Source organism: Piliocolobus tephrosceles, chromosome 10 (genome assembly GCF_002776525.5).
Source record: "Piliocolobus tephrosceles isolate RC106 chromosome 10, ASM277652v3, whole genome shotgun sequence".
Taxonomy (NCBI): Eukaryota; Metazoa; Chordata; class Mammalia; order Primates; family Cercopithecidae; genus Piliocolobus; species Piliocolobus tephrosceles.
The window spans coordinates 12277696-12303861 of NC_045443.1; the positions used below are offsets into that span (position 1 = coordinate 12277696).

Consider the following 26166-nt stretch of genomic DNA (forward strand, 5'->3'; position numbering starts at 1 on the left):
TACAGGCTTGAGCCACCGCGCCCGGCCCATAACAGAACACTTCTGACACCAGATTGGTGGGCGGGGTAACAGGGGGTTCCCCACACCAAGCAATTCTACACCACCAGCTGGGTGTCCTACAAGCCAGTTCAATTCTGACACTATCTATGTGAAGACAGCATCAGATCCCAGTAACGGGCTTGGTTACTGCCCCCTCCATTGCAGGCACCCATGCTACTGACTGGCCAGCTATAACCCCCTCCTTTGCAGGCACCCGTGCTACTAACTGGCCAGCTATAAACTGGAGGTTCCCACAATCCCTTTCTCAAGTTCAATCATTTCCTACAGTAGCTCACAGAACTCAGGGAAACACTTTATTTATATTTATCAGTTTATTATAAAGGATATTACAAAGGATACAGATGAACAACCACATGGAAAAGATCCATAGGGAGAGATCTAGAAGGGTCACGAGCACAGGAGATTCCATCCTAATGAAACATGAAAATGGATGTGTTCACCAACCCAGAAGCTCTCCAAACCCCCCGTAGTTAAGGGCTTTTTTTTTTTTTTAGAGAGGCTTCTTATATAGGCATGACTGATATTAGCTTTATCTCCAGTCCCTCTCCCCTTCCCAAGGATGTAAAACGGAGCTGAAAGTTCCAAGCTTCTAATCATGGCTTGGTCTTTCTGGTGACCAGCCCCCATCCAGAAGCCTACCAAGAGTTGCCTCATTAAAACAAAAGATGTTCCTATCACCCAGGAAATTCCAACGGATTAGGAGTTCCATGTCAGGCACTGGAGTCAAAGACCAAATATTAGAACAAAAGATGCACCTAGCACCCCTGCTGCTCAGGAAATTACAAGGGTTTTAGAAGCTCTGTGCCAAGAACCAGGGGACAGACACCAAATACATTTTCACAATATCACACTAATATAAATAACTGAATAAATAAATGAGAGAGACAGGACAGCTGTATGTTAAGGGAGAAGTCTAACTAATAACACACACAGAAGGAAAAATGGAACTAGAAAAATCACTATTTGGCAAAAAGCAAACACCACAGTAACAATTACTACAGGCAAAAACTATCAAGGAATGATAAAATTTGTGGATAAAAGTATGATGAGAAACAGGATAACTGCACAGCCTCAAATATATATTGCAAGGAGAAAAATAGTAACTACAGTGAAAAAAAACTAGCAGACAAAACCATAACCAAGTGATCAACTGTAACATCACCCAGTACCCACACAATGTGCCTGCTGACAGGATACCCTGAGAAGGGCATAATATCACTTCTGTGGTATTCTTGCCAAAAACGTATAACTTTAATCAAATCATGAGAAACAGCAAATAGAGCCAAACTGAGGAACGTTCTACAAATGACTGGCCGATAATCTTCAAAAACGTCTAGGTTATGAACAATGAAGAAAGACTACCAAAACATCTCAGATTAGAAAAGGCTGAAGAGATAACTAAACGCAAAATGGGATCCTGGCCCAGAGAAAGGACTAATGGAGAAAACGGAGAAATTCAAATATGGTCTACAGATTAGTTAATAGTATTCTATCAACATTAATTCCTGGTTAGATAACTGTTCTATGGTTATACAAAATGTCAATATTTATGGAAGCTGGGTGAAAGTTATACCAGAACTGCATACAATTTTTGCAACTTTTTTCCAAGTCTAAAATTACTGATACACTGTTTTCTCTACTTTTATGTAGCTGAGATTTCTTCGTAAGTTTTTAAACAAGGGACACAAAGAACTTCTAAAAAATTAAAATATAGTCACTGATATTAAAACCTCAATTAACATATTAAACTGCAAAATTAGGCATAGCTGGAGAAAGAATTTTGTTTACTAAATGGCAGGTACAAAAAAAAAAAAAAAAAACCAGAAAGTGGCTCAGAGAAATAATGAGAGAGAAGATAAAAGAGCAAAATTAAGAGGAAAGGAACAAGAAATTAGAAAGGAACACATATCAAACAGGAGTTCCAAAGACAACTAAGGAGAATGAAGGAAGATTAAGAAAAAAATGGGTAAGAATTCTCTAGAATTAACAAACAACAAAAATGCTTAGATTCTAGAAATATGAATCCTAAGCAGGATAAATAAAAATATATCCACATCTAGACACAGGGTAGACAAAGCTGCAAAATACCAAAAATCAAGAGAAGCTTTTAAAAACCAGAAAAATATTAAAAAGATAAATGATAAATTATAAAGCAACACAGACTTAATCGTACCAACAATTAAAGCCACACACCCTCAAAGGTCTGAGTGAAAATAATCACACAGAATTCTATACTCTAATTACCATTTCAAGAATGAGGGCAAAATAAATACATTTTTAGACAAAGACCAAGAGTTACTATTAACAGACCCTCACTGAAAGAAATATTGAAGGGCACACTTCACACAAAAGGAGGCTGAATTCAAGTGGATTAACTGGGATGCAAAAAGCAATGGTAAAGTAAGAAATTGGTACACTGAGTAAACCTAAAAACATTAAACTTATTTTAAAAGGTCCTTTAAACAAAGCTACCATGTTGAATTTTTTTAAGTAATTCAACTTGTAAAAAAACACAAAAAACAAAAAACCATGACTTCAGTAAGATACCTTTCACAAAGAAAAAAGGACCAAACATGGAATCCAAAAATTTCAACTAAGAATATAGCTCCCTCTCACTTTATCTTGGTAAAAGGCCTTGGTTTCTTCACCCAAAGAAGGGAAGGAAGGCATTTAGCTAGAGGATCCTTAAGATTCCCTTCCAGTTCTAGGATTCAAGGGATAGAAAACAGACCTTCCCAATTTACCAGAACATCTTTCAAAACTATAAGTTGTTTACACCAAGATCCTTCATACACAGGGCCAGTGTTTTAAAGCAAGATCTAGTCTGAAGCTTTAGATTTTAAATAATTGGCTATCTGCTTCTATGCAAAAGCCAACTGGAAACAGACATGATCTCAGAAAAAGAACAAAGAAAATAATGCACTTTTAAACTGTTCCATTTTTAAAGAGCTAATGGAGGAAGGAAAGGCACAGTCCAAGTGGCAGGAAAACCAAAACAGTATAAAACTCAGTAAGTTTAAGTGAAAATTTCTAAAAGAAATACAGTATCAATATCAATTGGTACAAAAATAAAAACAATCACATTTTATCCCTAGTTCACAAACTAGCTGACAAACCCACCTTGGCCTCCTAAAGGGCTGGGATTACAGGCATAAGCCACCACACCTAGCCAATATCTCAGTTTTTAAACGTCAAAACTGAAAGAAACCATCATTTTAGAGATAAGGAAACTTAGATCCAAGACACCGAAGTAATTTGCTGGTAAACAGAGCTAGGTATTGGCCGGGCACAGTGGCTCATGCCTGTAATACCAGCACTTCAGGAGGCCAAGGTGGGCGGATCACGAGGTCAAGGGATTGAGACCATCCTGGCCGACATGGTGAAACCCTGTCTCTACTAAAAATACAAAAATTAGCTGGGCATGGTGGCACGCGCCTGTAGTCCCAGCTACTTGGGAGGCTGAGGCAGGAGAATCACTTGAACCCAGGAGGTGGAGGTTGCAGTAAGCCAAGATTCCATCACTGCACTCCAGCCTGGCGACACAGCGAGACTCTGTCTCAAGAAAAAAATAATAATAATAATAATAGAGCTAGGTATAACATAAAGTAAGCTCCAGTGAATATATTTTTATAAAGTATGATCTTGATAACTTTTGTGAAAAACAACTAAGGACTAAAAATCTTAATTATGTTTTAAATAAACATTTGTAATCATAGCCATACTCATTTGGAATTCATAGAAGACCATGCTAAAATTTGCATTTGCTTAGAAAATGCTTTCTTCTAAAAAAGAAAGCTAATATTGTAACAGAAAATATTATTTTCCTTTAACTTTTAAAACTTAAAAGTTTTCCTTTAAGAAAACCTTTTTTCTTAAAGTTCAGTCACAAAAAAAGATTTAGGAACTATTTTAGTCACCTGGGATATATAAGTGTAGAAAATACTTTTAAACATATTCAAAATATAATTACATGTATAAAACTGATAGAAAAATTACAAATCACTTTTCTCCACTGAGGTAGATGCGCAAGCATTTTTAAAGCAGAACTTTTAGTGTTGTTAATGTTATATTTAACAATGATTTAAAAATACATATTTTTGGCTGGGCATGGTGGCTCACACCTGTAATCCCAGCCTTTTGGGAGGCTGAGGCAGGCGGATCACTTGAGGTCAGGAGTTCATGACCAGCTTGGCCGACATGGTGAAATCCTGTCTCTACTAAAAATACAAAAATTAGCTGGGCATGGTGGTGTGTGCCTGTAATCCCAGCTACTGGGGACGCTGAGGTAGAAGAATGGCTTGAACCTGGGAGGCAGAGGTCGCAGTGAGTAGAAATTGTGCCACTGCACTCCAGTCTGGGCAAGAGTGAGGCTCCGTCTCAAAAAATAAAAATGAAAATAAAAAATAGGCCAGGCGCGATGGCTCACGCCTGTAATCCCAGCGCTTTGGGAGGCAGAGGCGGGCAGATCACGAGGTCAGGAGATCAAGACCATCCTGGCTAACATGATGAAACCCCGTCTCTACTAAAAATACAAAAAATTAGCCGGGCATGGTGGCGGGCGCCTGTAGTCCCAGCTACTCAGGAGGCTGAGGCAGGAAAATGGCGTGAACCCGGCAGGCGGAGCTTGCAGTGAGCGGAGATCGCACCACTGCACTCCAGCCTGGGCAATAGAGTGAGACTCCATCTCAAAAATAAACAAACAAACAAATAATAAATAAATAAAAATACGTATTTAAAAAATATAACTATCATTCAAAGCTGTTTAGTATAAATTCACCTCAAATTGAATCACTAAAGTTTAACTTTATAAAAAAAATCTAAAATGATTTGGAATATGAAAGGATCCTAAACGAAGAAACAAAACACCCTTAAACTTAACACAGGTCCTCAACATCACCAAGATTAGTACAGTTGCTTAGCATGGTAACTGTGGAATCAGAGCGAAGGGCTCCAGCATTAGCAGCAGCCACATAGGAATCACCTCTACTCACTATAACCTAAGACTACGGTTTACTGTAAGTCTGGTTGTTCATTCTGTAACAATTTCATACACAAATCTTCCCGTTTCTTAGTCCGAACTGTACACTGCTAGTCACTATTATAAGAAAAAAAAAATCTCAGACTAATATAATAGAGGCCAAATTTAGAGAGAGGAATAAAAATCTTCCTTCAGTGTAGGCTAAATGGACTGATTACACAAAGAACTCCATACATCCGAAAGCACACAGATGTCTGCACTAGTTCCCAGGGCTCAAACAATACCAGTCATTCAATAGCTTTCCTTTTACATAAGTTGCTGTGAGAGAGCTCAGTCAGCTCTTGTGAACCTCATAAACCAAGATCCTGGAACTCTGAAAAGTCTACATTTTTCCTCAGCACTGTTTTCATGTACTTTGCCTGGAACTCAAACTTCATATTTCCCCCAGAAAATAAATCTGGAAATCATCTATTCTGTTTGACAAATGATGTACTCTACCTATAATTACTTTTCAACTAAAACCACAAACCACGATACAAATCAAAGATCATTAACACTGAAAGATTATCTGAATATATTTTTCAGTGCAGGAGTTTAAAACATAATTTTAAATACACTCCATCATATGTATATATAACACTTCACCAGATTCTATTTGTTTCCAGTTGAGTCATTTTTAAAATAACCATAACACAAAATGACTTCTCAAAATTAAAAGAAATTTTGAGAGGACTGTTAAAGCTGGGGGAGGGGGCTGAATTTACCCACTCTCTCCCCCCATATTCCCCTCCTCTGCCTCTCACATTAACCACACACATCAAAAATAATAAAAAATATTTCACTGGGTGTTTGACCAAGCCTTTAGTCCACAGAAAGAGTTACTCTTCACTGACCCACCTTCAGAAGCTACATGACACTACCTTCTACCTTCAAAGTACATTACTACTGATTCTTCCAACAATCTTTTTTATAGCTAAGTCTTTGGTGAATTCTCACATTCAATAACGAGAAGTAACAAGGATAAATTAAAGCCACAGAAACTCTAAAGTATTTTTTAATCAAATGGCAAAATTACTTCAGAAGATACGTATCAGACCTACTAACCAAAAGTAAAGCTCATTAGTTTTGGGGAGCAAAATGAAAATGATTAATTTACTCACTAAACTGTTAGATCCTGAAGAGTCAAGAGGAACTATATACATTCAGTTCCCTTTAATAATGTACTATCATGTAATCATTAATTCCTCACAGAAATGATCAAGATCCCATTCCAAAATTTGGCAATGAAGCTCATAACAGCTCTTGTGTCTCTAATTATTTTAACACTCTTCCTCTCTTCACATACATGTTACATAATGCAAATAAACATGCTATGAAGAAAAAGTTGTCTCTCCCAAGTTTTCTGTCCTTAAATAAAACAGTAAATATAAACTAAACCCCCTCTCTCCAAGCAGAGTACAAAATGCAGACCTCTGAACATAATAATCATTTAATAGATATTTTATTAAATTTCAATCATCACCCTTAGAGTGGTAAGCCTTACTTTGTCAAGAAGAAAAAGAGGGGAAAAAAGAACTTTATCTTTTCACCAAAGTATTCTTCCCTAATGACGACTAAAAGTACCAAAACCCTATGTGTTCTACAAAGCAGTAACCTCAGAAACATTTCAACAACCCCTGAGCCTCACAAACTCTGTTAGCAAAAGACAAACTCCATTTCTCAAAAATATCTGCAAAGTTCTCAACAACCAAATTATTTGATAACTACAGTTACATCTGAGACCTCCTCCTCAGGACATCCAATGCTTTTTCGTACCATCAGAGCCGCTACAATTATTTCTCGGTGCTTTAAGAGCACCATCTTGCCTCAACAAACACGTTTTAATTCCACTCTAAAAAATACGTATTTGTATTTCCAGACATCTCCCTCTAAAATTTCACTAACTACTGCCCACGTTATCCTTTACAGTCAAATCAGTCTTCTCATTTTTCTACAACGTGGCATCCTGTTCAACCTCTGTAACCAAATCAGGTCTGATACCAAGATAAAGAAGCACACATAAACCTTTCCTCCATTCTCCCCAAGTTCTCATTTATTACATAAAAAGAATCCACTCCTTTCCATAAATGAAATGAGTTTTAAAGCATTCTAATACAATTGAAAGCTAAAGAAAACAAAGCACTAAAATAGTACAAGTTATTTATCTTTGGATTTTAACCAAATATTAGTCATTTTAGGTTCATGTTCAGATAGTTACCTATACTTAGCCATGACAGACTGGCCATGACAATTTATTCCACAAAGAAATATCATAAAATGGTATACGCTAATAGTAGAAATGAGGCATAGTAACAGAAGCAATGTGGGGATACAGCTCACACTTTGAAATGAGATTTACTCAGAAGTTTAAGTTTTCCTTCTCATTAGAAAATTAACCTTCATTGCAAATATATGTTTAGCTAACTGGAAATGAGTTATTTAGTAACTTTTATTTTTCATTCAATGCTGACATATTAAATAACGCTTCAGAGTGTAACAAAAAAACACTAGTTATCACAATATCACTGTGTATATAATAAAAGTTGTAAGATCTAGTCTACCTCATCTTGAGCTATCAAATCCTTCTCTTTTTAAGTTTTCATTCCTTCTTCTCTCCCTTCAAATTATCTTCTGATATCACAAAAAATAAATACAGAAGAAAACCCAAAAAATACAAACATGGCTATTAGAAACCCAAAACAATTTACAGAAACACTAAGAACACAACACACTGGGCACAGTGGCTCACACCGGCAATCCCAGCGCTTTGGGAAGCCAAGGCAGAGCAATTGATCACTTGAGCCCAAGGGTTCAAGACTAGCCTGGGCAAGGTGGTGAAATTCCATCTTTACAAAAAAAAATTGTTTTTGAAACAAAGTCTCACTCTGTTGCCCAGGCTGGAGCACAGTGGTGCAATCTCAGCTCACTGCAACCTCCGCCTCCCAGGTGCAATCTCAGCTCACTGCAACCTCCGCCTCCCAGGTTCAAGCGATTTTCGTGCCTCAGCCACCCGAGTAGCTAGGATTACAGACGTACGCCACGACGCCCAGCTAACAAAAAATTTTTTTTAGTTAGCCAGGTGTGGTAGCACACACCTAAAGTCCCAGCTATGTGGGAGGCTGAAATGGGAGGATCACTTCAGCCTGGGAGGTTGACAGTGCAGTGAGCTTTGATTGCACCACTGCACTACAGCCTGGGTGACAGAGCAAGATCCTGACAAAAATAATAATAACAATAATAACAACACAACATAACTTTCTACATTCAAGTCTACTCAACAAAGAAGCCCAAAGAATCTAAAATTCCTGTTTTCGATCTTTCTCTTCTCATAGGGGTCAGGGTGGTGTATGTCAGTGGAGAAAAACCAGGCAGAGGTACGATGATCTTCGTACACTGTACAAAAACTTACCCACTTGAAGGATCTAAGGCAATAGCTCTGGGTTGATCCAACTCTTGCCAAAATAAAACTTTTCGTAAAGATCCATCTAAATTAGAAACTTCAATCCGATTAGTTTCAGAATCTGTCCAGTACAATTTTTCTCCAAGCCAATCACATGCCAGCCCATCGGGGGACAATAATCCAGAAACAACAACATTCTGTACACTCTCAGTTTTGTTAAATTCTGTTCGTTTAATGGCTTCTTCGCTGACATCACTCCAGTATATCAAGCCATGACCAAACACAAAGTCCACCGCAGCTGCATCCTCCAAGCCTCCAACTACAATCGTAGCATTCTCTTTGCCATTTGTAGCATCAACCAATCGCAAGTCCCGTCTGTTTGCATAAAGCAACAAAGGGGCCGCTAGAACAAAAAAAGAAAAATATGTAAGTGAAAAGGAAGAAAAGGTATTGATTCTTATAAACTGGGTTTCAAATCATTATTAGTGATTGTCAAAGATAAGAGTAAATAAATCAGTTGGAGACCATCTAAAATTCTTTCACACACAAAATATTATTTTTGCAGCATTTAAAACATAAGACATAGGAAAGGGGGGGAACTATTTCCACCATGATAGTCTTTTCTTGTTAAAACAACTCAGATAAAATTTAAAGCCTGGCTATACCAAGAATTGGCAAGGATATGGAGCGACTGGAACACTCATACTCTACTGGGGTGAATGTAAAATGGTACAATCATTTGGGAAAACAGTTTGGCAGTTTCCTAAATCATTTGGGAAAACAGTTTTGGATTGTATACAACCTACTATACAATCCAAGGCAATAGCTAGGTATTGCCTATTCCACATCTAGGTATTTACTCAACAGAAACAAAAACATACGTCAATACAAAGACTTACATGCAAATACTCATAGCAATTTATTTGTAATAACCCAAACTGGAATCAACCCAAATGTCATCAACAGACTAATGGATAAAAAACTGTAATACTGTCATACAATAGAAAATAATGAACTCTTTGTACATGAAAAATGGGTGGATCTCAATTCAGAATGAAAGAAGCCAGGCCAAAACAAAGGTATATATTGCATGACTCTCATCTATATAAACTTTTACAAAAGGTAAACTAGTCTATTATGACATAAAGCAGACCAATGGCTGTCTCAACATAGGGAGAGAAGATGCAAAAGAATAAGGGGGAGGATTAAAAAGGGGCACGAGCAAACTTTTGCAGGTGATGAGCTATATTATCAATAATAATGATGGTTTCGGAGGCGTAAACATGTCAAAACTTACTAAATTTTACACTTGACATAAGCAAAATTTATTGTCTATCAATTATACCTTAATAAAACTGTTACAGTTTGACTGAAATAGTTCTTAGCAAAGCTACTTTATTCTGTTCTATATTACTATCAAAATGACCTTTGAAAAGACCCGAAACTAAATATAAACCCAATCTTACAGAAATAACATTTAACTTTGAGAAAGCTGAGGCTGTTGGGAGTGAGGATAAATTCCATGTTTTTTGGGTTTTATTAAATATCTATTCCAAGCTTCTGACATTTACTTTCCTAATATCAAGCAACAATTAAAAATCTAGAGCACTACTGTCCTACAGAACTTTCTGTGATGATGGAAATGTCCTCTCCACTGCATAACACAGTACCACCAGTCACATGCGGCTATGGAGCACTTAAAATGTGGCTAGTGTGACTAAGAAATTAAATTTTTAATTTTATATAACCTTTTTTTTTATTTGAGACAGAGTTTCACTCTTATTGCTCAGGCTGGAGTAAAATGGCACGATCTTGGCTCACTGCAGCCTCCACCTCCCAGATTCAAGCAATTCTCCTGCCTCAGCCTCCCGAGTAGTTGGAATTACAGGCGCCCACCACTATGGGTCCAGCTAATTTTTTGTATTTTTACTAGAGGCGGGGTTTCGCCATGTTGGCCAGACTGGTCTTGAACTCCCGGCCTCAAGTGATCCACCCGCCTCGGCCTTCCAAAGTGCTAGGATTACAGGCATGAGTCGCTGCGCCCGGCCCCCATTTTATATAATCTTAATTCATTCCAATTTATATAGACAAGTGTGACTAGTGGTAGTATTGGACAGCACACATCTAGAGGCTGGAATCCAGAACATTAATGAGGCAGCAAAAGTAAGACCAAGCCAGGCGTGGTGGCTCACACCTGTAATTGCAACACTTTGGGAGGCTCAAGCAGGAGGACTGGTTAAGCCCAGGAGTTTGAGACCAGCCTAGGCAACACATGGAAACCCCATCTCTACAAAAAGATAAATTTAAAAAATTAGTCAGGCATAATTAATGGTGCACGCCTGTAGTCCCAGGTACTCGGGAGACTAAAATGGGAGGATCACTTGAGCCCAGGAGTTCAAGGCTGCAGTGAGCTATGATCACACCACTGTGGTGCCCCAGCCTGGGTGACAGAGGGAGACCTTGTCTTAAAAAAAAAAAACAGTGAGTTATGATGCAATAATCTACATGACCTTCTTTCATAATTACTTACTAAAGGTCTACAACTGTGTCATCTGAAGCCAAGCCCAACTACCATTTAGAAGTAACCATTTCCCCTTTTTCAAGAAATTACTCCAATGTCAAAAAAGTATCAGAAAAAAGTGGTGTTTCCACTAATTTATAGATTGTGTCTGTCAAATAGTTACGAATGTATACTATTTTCAACTATAAGCACAACATAAACTTCCCTAACTAAACTTAAATCCAACATTCTTAAGTCAAAAACAAACTAGCAGACAGCTGTTTTAAAAAGTGACTAACCAATCTTTCTGCTTATTCTGAGTATCTGCTGCAGCTATTAGCAAATTCATAAATTTCTCTAACAGAGTCACTTTTAATTCATTTCAGGCCTTCACACATCACACTGATTTATCAGTCCCCACAGAGCCCACTATACTAAGTCTCTCATACTATGGGCCAAATATAAACATCAGAAAAAAGGTCCCCACTAGTGAAGGATACAATGCTAAGTGCCGCAAAAGGCTAAGGAATACCCACGAAACACTTAACATTTAAAATCCAAGAGTGATAATAACGTAATATTTACTGGGCACCTTCTTTATGGCACTATCCTTGGAAAACTACAGCAAAGCTATGGACACTAGGTAGCAGCCAAGTGTCTTTCATTGCTTTCAAGCCAAACTTTAACACTTCTACGTGTACTGAATATTTTTGATCTACAAAATCCAAAGACGCTTTCTAGTAATTTAAGGCCTCACAAGTGTTCTGAGTCTCCTCTCCCTCCTGAAAAGGGGTGAAGGAGGCAAGTTAATCTTTTTTTTAAGTTAGCAATACTAGTTACAATTGAGGATTTGTGAAGGACTGTACATAAATCTGCTGCACATAAACCACGCTATTGAAAGGAAATCCCAGGGTTCATCCTGTCCAGGCACCCTTCTGATGCTTGCATACTTTCTATTATGTTGTCACCAGTATCTGTTCAGCAACATATTAAATGGGGTATCTGATAGGTATAATTTGATTCGTAACATTGTTTTTATCTACCCAAGAGATACACTGGATCCACACACTTGCTCCCTGGAATGTGCTAGTATCTTCCATTCCGGAGAGCTTACTTTCTGACCGCCTACTATTCAGATAACCCAAATAATCACCATCACTTCTCTTTAGTGGAACACTCACAGTGCTCAGGAATCTTTGTTTTCCTTTATTAAACTCCTGGGAAACTTTCCCTACCAGCCTTTCTAAGCTTTTTCTACTGTGAAAGACTAATTTCCACGCCCTGAATCCTTCATTCTCAGACTGTCTCATAAAACAATCTCAGTGAAGCAGGAAATAAGGTAAATGTCATACATCCCCAACATCTTAATTTATACCTCTCAAAATTTTCTCTCCACCCATTTTCCCTAACCTTGTCCTCAGTCTCAAATGACAAGATGGCCTTCCTCCTAAGGCTAACGCAATACTTTCGGTTCAGCCTCCTTACCTCCTCTCTACAACTTTGCTCTATCAATTGTTCTGTATTTCTTGTATTTTCAGTGGTTTATGCTAGGTTCCTTGCTATTGAAAACTTTTGTTTTAATAACCCTAACCTTGTTACCATCAGAATAATTATTATATTTCTACTAACTGCAAAATCTTATAACATTGGTATATACACTTCATACTACCATTCATTAGCTATTACTCTTTTATCTAACTTCCTACCCATCACTCAACTGCAAGTACTTTCTCTAAATCTTTATAACCAAATCCAGTGGTCATTTCTCAGTCTTTATTCTTGACACCTCTAGAGCATTCAATGCTGTTGACTATATCCCTACCTATATAGAATGGTCTCCTCATACAATACTACCTATTTTTCTTGTTTGTCTTGCTTCAAACCTTCCAATTCCTATATATAGTTACTCCAAGACTCTCTGTTGTTACCAAATGAAAGAGTATAGAAAACTAAAATTCACAAGCGACAGCGACACAAGGTGGCAGCCACCACTAGCTCGGGAGTAAAAGTCTCTTGCGATTTCCCACTTTTTGAAGAACTCAAAGAAGGCCAAAAAGGAGTAGGAGATGGCACAGTTAGCTGAGGTCTAGACGATAATAAAGACACTTACAAGATGGACAGGGATGATAATTGGGCCTGCAAGAACAATTTACGAAAACTGAATATACAGCCTTAAAATAGAACGTGGACCACCCAGAAGCATCCCCCTTTGCAAGATTTGTAACAAAAAATTAATATGAACGGAGTTAATAGTTCTAATGGAGTGGTAGACCCAAGAGCCATTATTCGTGCTAGCAAAATGGCAGAATTCATAGACCAAAGTTGTCCTGCAAGACCTTTGGCGCGTAATGGTGTCTAAAGAAAATATGAAACTCCCTCAGCCACCTGAAGGGCAGTGTTACAGCAATTAATTGAAAAGAAAAACCATAGGCCCTTCCCCTCCCCCCCCCATTCAATATAAGCAGTCTTCATTTTCCACAGTAACAAATTTTCTAGATACATCTTGTAGACTTCAAAGTACTAGAAAGGAAGCTCCCGTTCAAAGGAAATTTATCTTAAGATACTGTAAAACTAATATTTTGTCCATTTGAAATATATAAGTTGTGCTATAACAAAAAAAGAAAGAGAATTAAAGTTCACCTGGTCAACAAGCAATTCTATGCAGCTAATTTCCAAAACATTATCTCCAGTTCTGTCCCTCTAACTTTTTGTTGGCCATCTCTACCTCCTATTAAATTAAATTCATCACCTTTCCCCAAAAACAACAAAATCCCTCACGAGTCAATGGTACACAATTCTAACCTGACTGGCATGCTTTGGAGCCATCTTTGAGCCCCTCCCCTTTTTCACCAGTCTGCCAATGACTGTCCTGTTGACTCTTATTGTACAAGCATGTCTTTACATTTGCCTCCTCTTCTCCATTTTTAGAACCACTATCCTACTCTAGACCTTCGTGACTTTAGGCTTAAAATATCCTAATAGTAAGTTATCTCGATATTTTCCCTTTTCCTTTTCTACTTCTAATACTTTTACTTTAGCCAACTCAAAAGTCATTCTGATTCCCCTTGCCTAAACTTACATAACGCCTCAATACCTCAGCCTTCCACCATGACTTCTACCTAGGACTCTAAATTTATCTTTTATAGTCTCTGCATCATACAGACAGGTTTCAAAACATGTAAACTGGGAGTACATCACACCCATCATCATGGAGTATTCATTTTCCTGCCCATTCCATACTTCCTTTTTCTCCCAGCAAGCAAGTCCTTCCCAGCTACAGTCAAACCTTAGCTACTCTGTAACCCTTTCTAATTGACTCAGCTTTACTTCTTTTAATCCTTAGTCTTTAGCATGTACGTGATATTAGCTTTTTTTATTTTAAGCCTACTTTCTACCTCTAGCATCTCAGCCTAGATCCATACAAGGTATACAAGAACCGTACCTTATAACTAATTTTACCACCAATGCCTACTACAGTTCACTGCACAAGAAATATCATAAACATATTTACTAATATTTTGGGGTTTTTGTTTTGAGACGAAGTCTCACTCTGTCACCCAGACTGGAGTGCAGCGGCGCAATCTCGGCTCACTGCAACCTCCGACTCCCTGGTTCAAGTGATTCTCCTGCCTCAGCCTCCCGAGTAGCTGGGAATACAGGCATGCGCCACCATGCCCAGCTAATTTTTGTATTTCTAGTAGAGACAAGGTTTCACCGTGTTGGCCAGGACTGTCTTGATCTCCTGACCTCGTGATATGCCCACCTCAGCTTCCCAAAGGGCTGGGATTACAGGTGTGAGCCACCGCACCCGGCGGTAAAAGAAATTTTATTTGTCATGGTCAAAGCCGGCTAAGACTTTTTTTTTTTTTGAGATGGAGTCTTGCTCTGGCACCCAGGCTGGAGTGCAATGGCGCAATCTCAGCTCACTGCAACCTCTGCCTCCTGGGTTCAAGCGATTCTCCTGCCTCAGCCTCCCAAGTAGCTTGGACTACAGGCACCCATCACCACACCCGGCTAATTTTTGTATTTTTAGTAAAGGCAGGTTTCACCATGTTGGCCAGGCTGGTCTTGAACTCCTAACTTCAAATGATCCACCCAACTCAGCCTCCCAAAGTGCTGGGGTAGGACGTGAGCCAACCCATCTGGCTTGATTTTTTTTTCTTCTTCATTTTTGGAGACAGAGTTTTGCTCTATCACCCAGGCTGGAGTGCAGTGGTACAATCTGGGCTTAACGTAACCTGCACCTCCCAGATTCAAGTGATTCTCCTGCCTCAGCCTCCCCAGGAGGTGGGATTACAGGCAGGCGCCCACCACCACACCCAGCTAATTTTTTTGTATTTTTAGTAGAGACGGGGTTTTGCCACGTCAGCCAGGCTGGTCTTGAACTGCTGACCTCAAGTGATTCAACCTCAAGTGATTCACCGACCTCGCCTCCAAAGTGCTGGGATTACAGGCATGAGCCACCATGCCCAGCCAAAGCCAGCTAAGATTTGATGGATTTGTAAGATTTTTTTAAGTGCTTATCAAATATTATAGTTATGTAAAACTAGATTTTAGTTTTCTGTCAAAATGACTGATTTTCTTCAGTTATTAGTCTTTTTTTTCTTTCTTTTATTTATTTATTTATTTATTTTGACATGGAATCTCCCTCTGTCACCCAGGCTGGAGTGCAGTGGCGGGATCTCAGCTCACTGCAAGCTCTGCCTCCTGGGCTCATGCCATTCTCCTGCCTCAGCCCTCTGAGTAGCTGGGACTACAGGCGCCCGCCACCACACCTGGCTAATTTTTTTTGTACTTTTTTTTAGTAGAGACGGGGTTTCACCATGTTAGCCAGGATGGTCTCGATCTCCTGACCTCATGATCAGCCCGCCTCCACCTCCCAAAGTGCTGGGATTACAGGTGTGAGCCACTGTGCCCCACCTGTTAGTCTGCTTTTAATAAAGAGGTTATTAAAGGTTTTCCTTTGCCTTCTGAATAATCTCCCTAGAAGACAAAGATTCTATGTCTTACCAGAATTTCCTGTGCTTAATGCTGACTTTATCATGTCCTTAATTACTTAAAACCATATTCACACCCTTGAAAGGGTTCTTTCAAGGTTCTTTACCATCACATTACTTCCTATGCTTACTTTTTTCAATTTTTTTTTTTTTAAGAGACAGGGGCTCACTCTTGTCCAGGCTGGAATACAGTGGCACAATCATGGTTCATTGCAGTGGCGCAATCATAGCTCATTGCAGCCTCAAACTCCTGGACTCAAACGATCCTCCTGCCTCAGCCTCCTGAGTAGCTAGGACTACAGGCCTGTAATCTTATGCCCAGCTAATTTTTTAATTTTTGTAGAGACAGGATCCCACCATGTTGCCCAGGCTGGTCTCAAACTCCTGGCCTCAAGTGATCCTCCCATCTTGGCCTCCCTCCCAAAGCACTAAGATTACAGGCATGGGCCACTGCACTGAACTAAAATCTTTTTTGTTTTTTTTCGGTCACTTTTGGTTAAATATGTAGCCAAGCGTTTTCTTTCCACAGTGGCCCAGGATCCTATTTAATCAAATGTCCAAACCTCCTAAATGACGCCTTTTGCACCAACAACTGTCTTTGAGATTTCCCCTGAGGGGCCCTAGAAAATCAAAATTTCCTTTACCTTGTAAAAGAGAGATGTTAAAAATAACAGTTCATTTGATCAAACATTATGAGTCATATGGAAAGCACTGTCAAAGTAAGAGAGGCTTACCCTCCCTAAGTTAAATTTGTATAGGTATAATGTTATTAATAGGGATATTTTGTAAGTTCTATGAAGGTATAAAGCTCCTAGAAATTCATCAATGCCCTCATTGTCTATGTCTATTAATCAGAGTTCTGGTGCTGCTTTGCCTGGTATTAGACAACAGTATAATGTCATCAGTCATAATTTCAGGGATTTTTTTTCCTCAGTGTTAACTTGGTCATAATTTGACTTCTTTAATTTGAATATAGTATCTTCTAGTTTGGCTAATGGTTCTCAGTTAAGAATTCACATCATTGGCCAGGTGCGGTGGCTCAAGCCTGTAATCCCAGCACTTTGGGAGGCCGAGACGGGCGGATCACGAGGTCAGGAGATCGAGACCATCCTGGCTAACACAGTGGAACCCCGTCTCTACTAAAAAATACAAAAAACTAGCCGGGCGAGGTGGTGGGCGCCTGTAGTCCCAGCTACTCGGGAGGCTGAGGCAGGAGAATGGCATAAACCCGGGAGGCGGAGCTTGCAGTGAGCCAAGATCCGGCAACTGCACTCCAGCCTGGGCGACAGAGCAAGACTCCGTCTCAAAAAAAAAAAAAAAAGAATTCACATCATTTACTTATGGAATGACATTACATAGAAGTTAAGGACCTACTCCAGACTGCTAAATCTTCTTCCTTGATAATCTTGATATACTCTATACATGCTTGACATATTCGTGGGCCATTACATCTTAGGATTGTATGTCTTTAGATTTTTTTCTCTGCAATGAATACATTCATCTATATACATAAATGACATGTACTAGCCACTCTTCTTTAAAATAAGGTTAATCGGCTGGGCACAGTGGTTCACACCTTAATCCCAGCACTTCAGGGGGCTGACACAGGTGGATCACCTGACATGAGGAGTTTGAGACCAGCCTGGCCAACACGGCGAAACCCTGTCTCTACTAAAAATACAAAACTTAGCGGGGCATGGTGGCGCGTGCCTGTAATCCCAGCTACCTGGGAGGCTGAGGCAGGAGAATCACTGGAACCCAGAAGGCGGAGGCTGCAGCGAGCTGAGATTGCGCCACTGAACTCCAGCCTGGGTGACAGAACAAAACTCTGTCTGAAAATATAATAATAAAATAAAATAAGGTTAATCATTATGCTTATAGATATGCTTTTGTCTAACACTTTTTTGGATTTAGTTTGCGTGCCACAAAAATCAAACTTCCTTGTCAATTTCGTTATCTTTTCTAACAAATTTTCATAAGATCTTTCACTTTTAAGATTATCAGTAATAGGTTAATCATCACCGTTTTAAGCCTTTCATCATCTACAGATAGTTTTCTGTTTTACTCTGAAGCTTCCCTGAAAGCACTTGCAAATCAGCTACAGGCCAGACTGCACTTGTCTTCAATAAAAAAAGGGCTATGGGCCAGGTGTGGTTGCTCAAGCCTCTAATACCAACACTTTGGGAAGCTGAGGTGGGCATATCACTGGAGCCCAAGAGTTCCAGACCAGCCTGGGCAACTTGGCGAAACCCCTTCTCTACAAAAAAAAAAAAATTAGCTGGGCATAGTGGCACGCACCTGAGGGAGGCTGAGATGGGAGGATCGCTTAAGTCCAGGAGGTCAAGGCTTCAGTGAGCCAAGATTGCGCCACTGCACTCCAGCCTGGGTGACAAAGTGAGACTCCGTCTCAAAAAAAAAATAAAGAAAAAGAAAAACAACTATGCCAGGTAACCTGAACCCAGGCTTCTGATGGCATCACTTAAATAACTCTGAGACCACACCAGCGGACTGAGTCAGGATTTCCAAACAGCTAGTAGAGAAACAGATGGGTTCATGAGACTGCTAACACAGATCCAGCAGAACAAGAATTAATTACATAGTACTGAATAAATTGATGAAGGATGATTATGGGTTTCGTTTGAAATATTGCTGATGCCTTAGTGTCCTATTTTCTGGATATAAGGAACCCCTTTCTCTTTACTCTGAAGCTACCTATAACCGACAACAATTTAAGGAGACTACGCTTTTGTAAACCGAAACAAACATTTATCTTTTTCCCCTGCCTTACTCCTCCAGAATTCAAAAACTCTTATTGAGTATTTTTATTTTCATGGCAATATAGTTATTTGCAAAGGTTCAATGAGTCTGCCTCCTAGCTGGAAGCATTACTTATGCAACCAAGCCTTTGACTGGAATGCCACATTTGAAGATATTCATTTAATCAGCTATGACCAGACACTTTTAGTTACAGTTGACTTTATGAACCAATGCTTACAGTCCTCTTAGGAAAACTGGCCTGGTAACTGGCTTAATTCACCAGCTTTGCAGGTGAATTAAGCAAGATCACTTCCCGGCAGGCTCAAAAATCCTAGAATATTTTGGGAACCTCAGGAAAGGAATTCACCCAAATTTATAGATATTGCAAGTGAAATCTGATGGTCAGTTCTTGACTTAACTATATAGTCTCAGGAGGCATTTTAAAGTCCAATCATATTTCTTTAAAAAACTTTCAGCAAAACAGTATTAAAAGACCTATTATATGATAGATTACTATTCTTGCTACACCTATGTAAATAATCAGGTCAAATCTAATGAGATCAACTTCTCAACGACTCTTACTGCATTGTCAACAGTGACTGACCAGTGCTCATCACAATTGCCCATTACTTACTCATTGACTTGGCTTGAATAAACTTTAGTCAGGATTCCCTTCTCCCCACAAATTCCTAAACTTTGGCTTGCCCTAAGTTTAAGAAAGTAAATGCACAACTTTTTCCCTCATTCTGACCATCAGCTGACTGCAGAAAAAATAAATAAATAAATAAAATGCTTTCCAGTTAAACAGTCCCGGTCATGCAATCTGCTCACCCCTACCTATTTGGCCCACACTCCCACAAAGTTCCTGCAAGCCCTGCTTACTTCTCCTTTCTATAAAAGAAAAGCCTTTTTTGGTTTGATTTTGAAATGTGTTGCAGATCCTGTAGCGAGCACGTCCTTCTACTGCAAAAATCCTTTCAAATAAAGTCTCCCCTTACCTAAGTCTAGCTTTGTTTCTGCTTTTTGGGTTTGGTCACTTTTTTTTTTTTTGAGACAGAGTCTCACTCTGTCACCCAGGCTGGAGTACAGTGGCACGATCTTGTCTCACTGCAAGCTCCGCCTCCCGGGTCCAAGTGATTCTTTCTCCTCGGCCTCTCAAGTAGCTGGGATTATAGGCACCACCAGGCCTGGCTAATTTTTTGTATTTTTTTGTAGAGATGAGGTTTCACTGTGTTGTCCAGACTGGTCTCAACCTCCTAAGCTCAAGCAATACTCTGCCATACCCTTCCAAAGTGCTGTGATTACAGGTGTGACTCACTGCACCTTGGCCTCAGCTTTGTTTTTATTTACAGTGTAAGTACTATGACAAACTACCTATTGGCAAATGCCAAAGTTTACATTAATATGTATTTCTCTTTATCAAAGTCATCAGTATCTCTTTCAAAACCACAATAAGGCCCAGGTAAAGTTAGGTACATACAAAAAGTCCTGCATGTAAAATTACTGTCCAGAGTACAAACAATCTGGTCTTAGTCATTCATCTTTCTGATTTATAAAACAAAGGAGTTGGCCCAGGTAATTTCTAATACTCCTTCTATTTTCTTACTCTAGATATGAATTTAGTAAAAAGATTTAACCGTGACAGGGCAATTAACAGGGCTATTCAGAAACACAAGATACTGGTGAACTATTTAGTGCTTCTCCAGCAGAAAAACGGGAACTTAAAGTATTTTTTAGACCAGGCATGGTGGCTCACGACTGTAATCCCAACACTTTGGGAGGCAGCGGCAGGTGGATCACTGAGCCCGGGAGTTCAAGGCCAGCCTGAGTAACATGGTGAAACCCTATCTCTACAAACAATAGAAAAACTGAGGTGGGAGGATAGGATCACCTGAGCCTGGGAAGGTCCGGGCTGCAGTGAGCAATGATCGCGCCACTGCACTCCAGCCTGGGTGACAGAGACCCCAACTTAAAACAAACAAACATAGGCCAGAGTGATGGCTCATGCCCGTAATCGCAGCACTTTGGGAGGCTGAGGCGGGCAGATCATTTGAGGTCAGGAGTTCGAGACCAGCCTGACCAACATGGCCAAATCCCGTCTCTACTAAAAATACAAAAATTAGCCAGCATGGTGGCACACATCTGTAGTCCCAGCTACTCAGGAGGCTGAGGCATGACAATCACTTGAACCCAGGAGGCAGAGTTTGCAGTAAGCAGAGACTGTGCCACTGCATTCCTGCTTGGGTGATGAAGCAAGACTCTGTTTCAAAAATATATATATGTTTTAGCATATATTTCAGTAACTTCAAAAGCTGAGATTCAGAAATAATTTCTCAAGGTAAAGACTCCAATAATCAAATCCACACTCATCTGAAAGTATTTAATATATCCATACAATGGAATATTACTCAGCCATTAAAAGGAATGAAGTACTGACACATGCAACATGAATGAACCCTGAAAATGTGCTAAGTGATAGAAGTTAGACACAAAAGACCACATGTTTTATTCCATTTATATGAAATATTCAGAGTAGGCAAATTCATAGAGACAGAAAGTAAATTCATGGTTACCAGAGGCTGAGGGAAAGGAGAAATGGGAAGTGTATGCATTTTCAGGGAGCGGGAGATAAGCATTCTGGAATGAGATAGTGGTGATGTTGTACAGCCCTGTGAGTATACTGAAAGTCACTGAATTAGACATTGTAAAATGGAAATTTTAACTGTATGTGAATTATATCTCCAAAAAACTTGGTTTAAAAAAGTACTTGATAGGCCTGGTGCAGTGGCTCACGCCTGTAATCCCAGCACTTTGCGAGGCCAAGGTGGGTGGATCACGAGGTCAGGAGATCGAGACCATCCTGGCAAACACAGTGAAATCCCGTCTATACTAAAAAAAATACAAAAAACATTAGCCAGGCACCTGTAGTCCCAGCTACTCGGGAGGCTGAGGCGGGAGAACCACGTGAACCTGAGAGGTGGAGCTTGCAGTGAGCCCAGATCGCGCCACTGCACTCCAAAGCAAGACTCCGTCTCAAGAAAAAAAAAAAAAAAAAAAGTACTTGATAGAAGGGGCTTAATGAAAAAAAAAAAGAAAAGAAAAGAAAGAAAAAAGTACTTGAGGCCAGGCACACTGGCTCATGCCTGTAATTCCAGCACTTTGGGAAACCAAGGCAGGAGAATCGCGCGAGCCCAGGAATTCAAGACCAGTCTGAGCAACATAGTAAGTCTCTACAAAAAAAAAAATTAAAAATGAACCGGGTGTGGTATCACGTGCCTGTAGTCCCAGCTACTGGGAAGGCTGAGGCAGGAGGATTTCCTGAGCCCAGGAGGACCAGTCTGCAGTGAGCAGTGATAGCATCACACCACACTCCAGCTTAAAAAACATGGTGAGACCCTGTCTCAAAAAAAAAAACAACTAATTATATTAATGCAGTAATTATATCCTGAAACCAGAAAACACATTATGTAATCCACACCTTGAATTCAATCTCAGACAAGGACATGTTGATTTTTTTTTTTTTTTTTGTAGTCTATTTAATATATCTAATCTGTGCTAAGAAATCTTTATTTATTTTGAAAGACAGGGTTTTGTCTGTCATATGGAGTGCAGTTGCATGATCATGGCTCACTGTAGCCTTGAATTCCTGGGCTCAAGTGATCCTCCTGCCTCAGCCTTCTAAGCAGCTGAAACTATAAGCATGTGCCATCGTGACCAGCTAATTTTTTAATTTTTTTATAGAGACGGAGGTCTTGCTATGTTTCCCAGGCTAGTCTTGAACTCCTGACCTCAAGTGATCCTCTCGCCTTGGCCTCCCAAAGAGATAGGCTCACACTGAGCCACCGTGACCCAGACTAAGAAATCTTTGTAATCGTTACAAATTTATAACTTAAACTACAGCTAATGAACGACTGAGACAAAACACAAAATGACATTCCAAATAAATGTCATAAAAATTCACATCTTTTTATATTACTTTAAATGTAAAATTTACAGTGCTCAATATGTGCAAACCTCTGGTACATGGCGCATATAAAGGGGAAAAACATCTTTTCTTCAAAAACTTTCCATCAAAGAGCTATTTCTGCATTAGCATAGATCTAGAATGTTACAAATAAAGACAATATAACGCACAGCTAAGAATTCAAGGTAATGAAGTTCACTTGTCACCTTTCTCAGACTTGCAAAATATAGTATCTTTAAGCTGGATATAAGGATATACAGTACTTAAATTATCCCTACCAATAAAGCTAGTCAATAGTGAGGAAGACTCCTATCCCTGTAATCCTTTACTTATAGTTTGGGTCTAGTAGTGATAAAACAATGACTAAAACCATTAGAGAAAATAGCCTCCCAGTCAAACATACGTAATTTGATAAAGGTAGGTTTCCAATATTTGGGTGACTATTTTCCTGGGGGAAAAAAAGACAACAGCTGGGTGCAGCGGCTCATGCCTGTAATCCCAGCACTTTGGAAGGCCAAAGCAAGTGGATCCCCTGAGGTCAGGAGTTCGAGACCAGCCTGGCCAACATGGTGAAACCCCATCTCTATTAAAAACACAAAAATTAGGTAGGCGTGATAGCGGGCGCTTGTAATCCCAGCTACTTGGGAGGCTGAGGCAGACAATCAGTTGAACCCAGGAGGCAGAGGTCGCAATGAGCTAAGATCATGCCACAGCACTCCAGCCTGGGTGACAGAGCAAGACTCCATCTATTTAAAAAAAAAAAAAAAAAACTACTGCTTGGCATGTTATTGAGTCTCATCAATAACTTTAGGCTGGTGTTAATAACTTACATAACTTAATGTAGTTTTTTGCCTGAAAATATAATTTCATTTTGTATCCCCAATCTCCTCCTGAAATTAGTTCCAAAATATTTAAGCACTTATACGTGGCCCTTCCAAGCAAGATATTACAGAAACTACAAGTTATGATACCGCTAAAAGGATCACAGTATCAAAGTATCAGTAATTTTCACCAGAGTCCAAGTACATTTTAATATTTTCTAGCATCACACCCAAACAGCTTGAACCTTTAGTGAGAATACTCACTGCCACAAATAACACGAACAGCTTGAGAAACAAAAGCATATGTGAATAATACCAAATAACCTTGTTTCCTTGTATTAATGTACTGACAAATTGTATTTTAAGACAAATAATTTTAAGAGCAAACAATCTGTTCTTATGTATATTTGACTAAATTTCAAAGTTATTCACATAAAAGTGTTTTATTCACTGAAGTGGTGCTCACTTTACAGAAGATAAACACCCTTATCCAAAGTGAAAACATGCAATGCAGAAACTCAGTATAGCATCCAGCCACCCCGCAGAAAAAAATCCACCAACTGAATAATTGTTGGGAACAAATAACGCAATTTCTCAATTAGATGTCTTGATAAAATTATTTTGCCCATACTTAACTCTTTAATAAGTATCACAATCATTTGAACTGTCTATTCTCTAGCTTATTTACAATAATCATCACCTAAAATAGTTAAGGCTGCAATCCTTTAGAAAATAAATTTAGTAAGTAATTGTCATTCTGTTTTATATCAAAACAGAAACTGTCGTAAGTATTTCATGGAGCTTTTATTTCAGTTGCAGAAGAATCAAAAAAATTCCAAAACCACTGGCCTAAAACTATCAACTACCAACAACAGTGCCCAGGACATAGCAGACACTTTAAATGTTTTACCAGTCTTTCCAGGGCATGTTTCTTTTAATTTGGCCATCTTAATAAAAGCAACCATTTATTCAATGTCTACTATTGACTGTGCGCTGTACTACCCCTTCACAAACATTTCATCAGTTCTCACGAAGCCTTGTAAGTTATGACCCCACCTAACAGGAAAGGAAATAACTTGTCCAAAGGAACACAGAGTACCAGAAGAGTTTAACTTCTGTTTAACAACAAGCCATGTATTTCTACTATAGTACCTTCTATATAGTCTTCTCTAAGTATAAACTTTCAATAGAATTTCTATGATGAAAATGATCTTTCTCAGAGTAGTTACACATGGCCTAAATAGAACCAACCATGGTTTTTCCAGTATGCTCAAAATATTTAAACAAAAAATACATGTTCTCATAAAATATTTCCATTAATATACCCCTTCCCAGAATCCCCTTTGATATTTAACAGTCCTTTCTGACAGCCAAAGCATATAGAAGGACACAGTAGTTAAGTACAGCAAATAGAAAAACTTCCAATTAAAGCAAAGGAAAAAAATCTCTTAAAAACTGAACCACAAGAAATCACTATTAGCCCTTCTGATAACAAGCTAAAACCTTAAAACTTAATAACCAGACAAATTATCTAGCCAAATGAGCAAACGTGAAGCAGGTAATAGGGATGACAGTAACAAATTGAGTTATATGAAATTATCAACAAATATCAACGTAATACTTGACAAGTCTGGAAAATAATAGGTTAAACAAAGTTAAAACTATTCTCTTTACCTCAGGACTTTTCAGAACCCTTAATGTGTTAACACGAATTCTAATCTCCAAATAAAGTATAAAGAGATTACTCAAGGTTACACAGCAAATTCAGAACCATAACTTAATTCTCCTGATTCCCACTCCAAAATTTGTTCTACTTCCCCAAGACTTTATAATACCTGATTTTAAAGGAAGAAAAGGATCACTTCTATAGAAATACAAGATGCGAAACATTAGTGGTTTGTTCCAACAATATTTACCACCAGCCCACCAAAACAAAAAAAAGTAACAAATAATTTTTATATAACAAGCCTCCTGAAAAAAAGCTAAGAAGGCTAGGCGCGGTGGCTCACGCCTGCAATCCCAACACTTTGGGAGGTAGAGGTGGGCGTACCACCTGAGGTCAGGAGTTCGAAACCAGCCTAACCAATAGGTGAAACCCCATATCTACTAAAAATACAAAAATTAGCCCAGGTGCGGTGGCTCACACTTGTAATCCCAGCACTTTGGGAGATAAAGGCGGGTGGATAACTTGAGGTCAGGAGTTCAAGACCAGCCTGACCAATATGGTGAAACCCCATCTCTACCAAAAATATAAAAATTATCCAAGCATGGTGGTGTGCACCTGTGGTCCCAGCTACTCAGGAGGCTGAAACAGGAGAACTGCTTGAACTCAGGAGGCAGAGGTTGCAGTGAGCTGACATCATGCCACTGCACTCCAGCCTGGGCGACAGGGTAAGACATCATCTCAAAAAAAAAATACAAAAATTAGTCAGGCGTGGTGGTAGGCGCCTGTAGTCTCAGCTACTCAGGAAGGCTGAGACAGGAGAATCGCTTGAACCCAAGAGGCGGAGACTGCACTGAGCCAAGATCATGCGCACTGCACTTCAGCCTGAGCGACTGAGCGAGACTCCGTCTAAAAAAAAAAAAAAAAAGGCTAAGAAATAGTATTTCACAGATTACACACACCGATGGTATTCCAAAACCTATATTC

At 39.2% G+C, this 26166-nt stretch overlaps 1 protein-coding gene and 1 pseudogene across 2 annotated transcripts in view; one reads left to right on the forward strand and one right to left on the reverse strand.

The window, feature by feature from the left end:
* LRP6 (LDL receptor related protein 6) overlaps window positions 1-26166 on the reverse strand; it is a 149616-nt gene that overhangs the window by 119582 nt on the left and 3868 nt on the right. For both annotated transcript variants that reach the window (XM_023226169.1, XM_023226170.1), the window contains exon 2: window positions 8487-8880. In XM_023226169.1, coding sequence (XP_023081937.1) covers window positions 8487-8880 — 394 coding nt within the window. The remainder of the gene's footprint in view (window positions 1-8486; window positions 8881-26166) is intronic.
* On the forward strand, window positions 12413-13388 carry LOC111552049 (annotated as a pseudogene).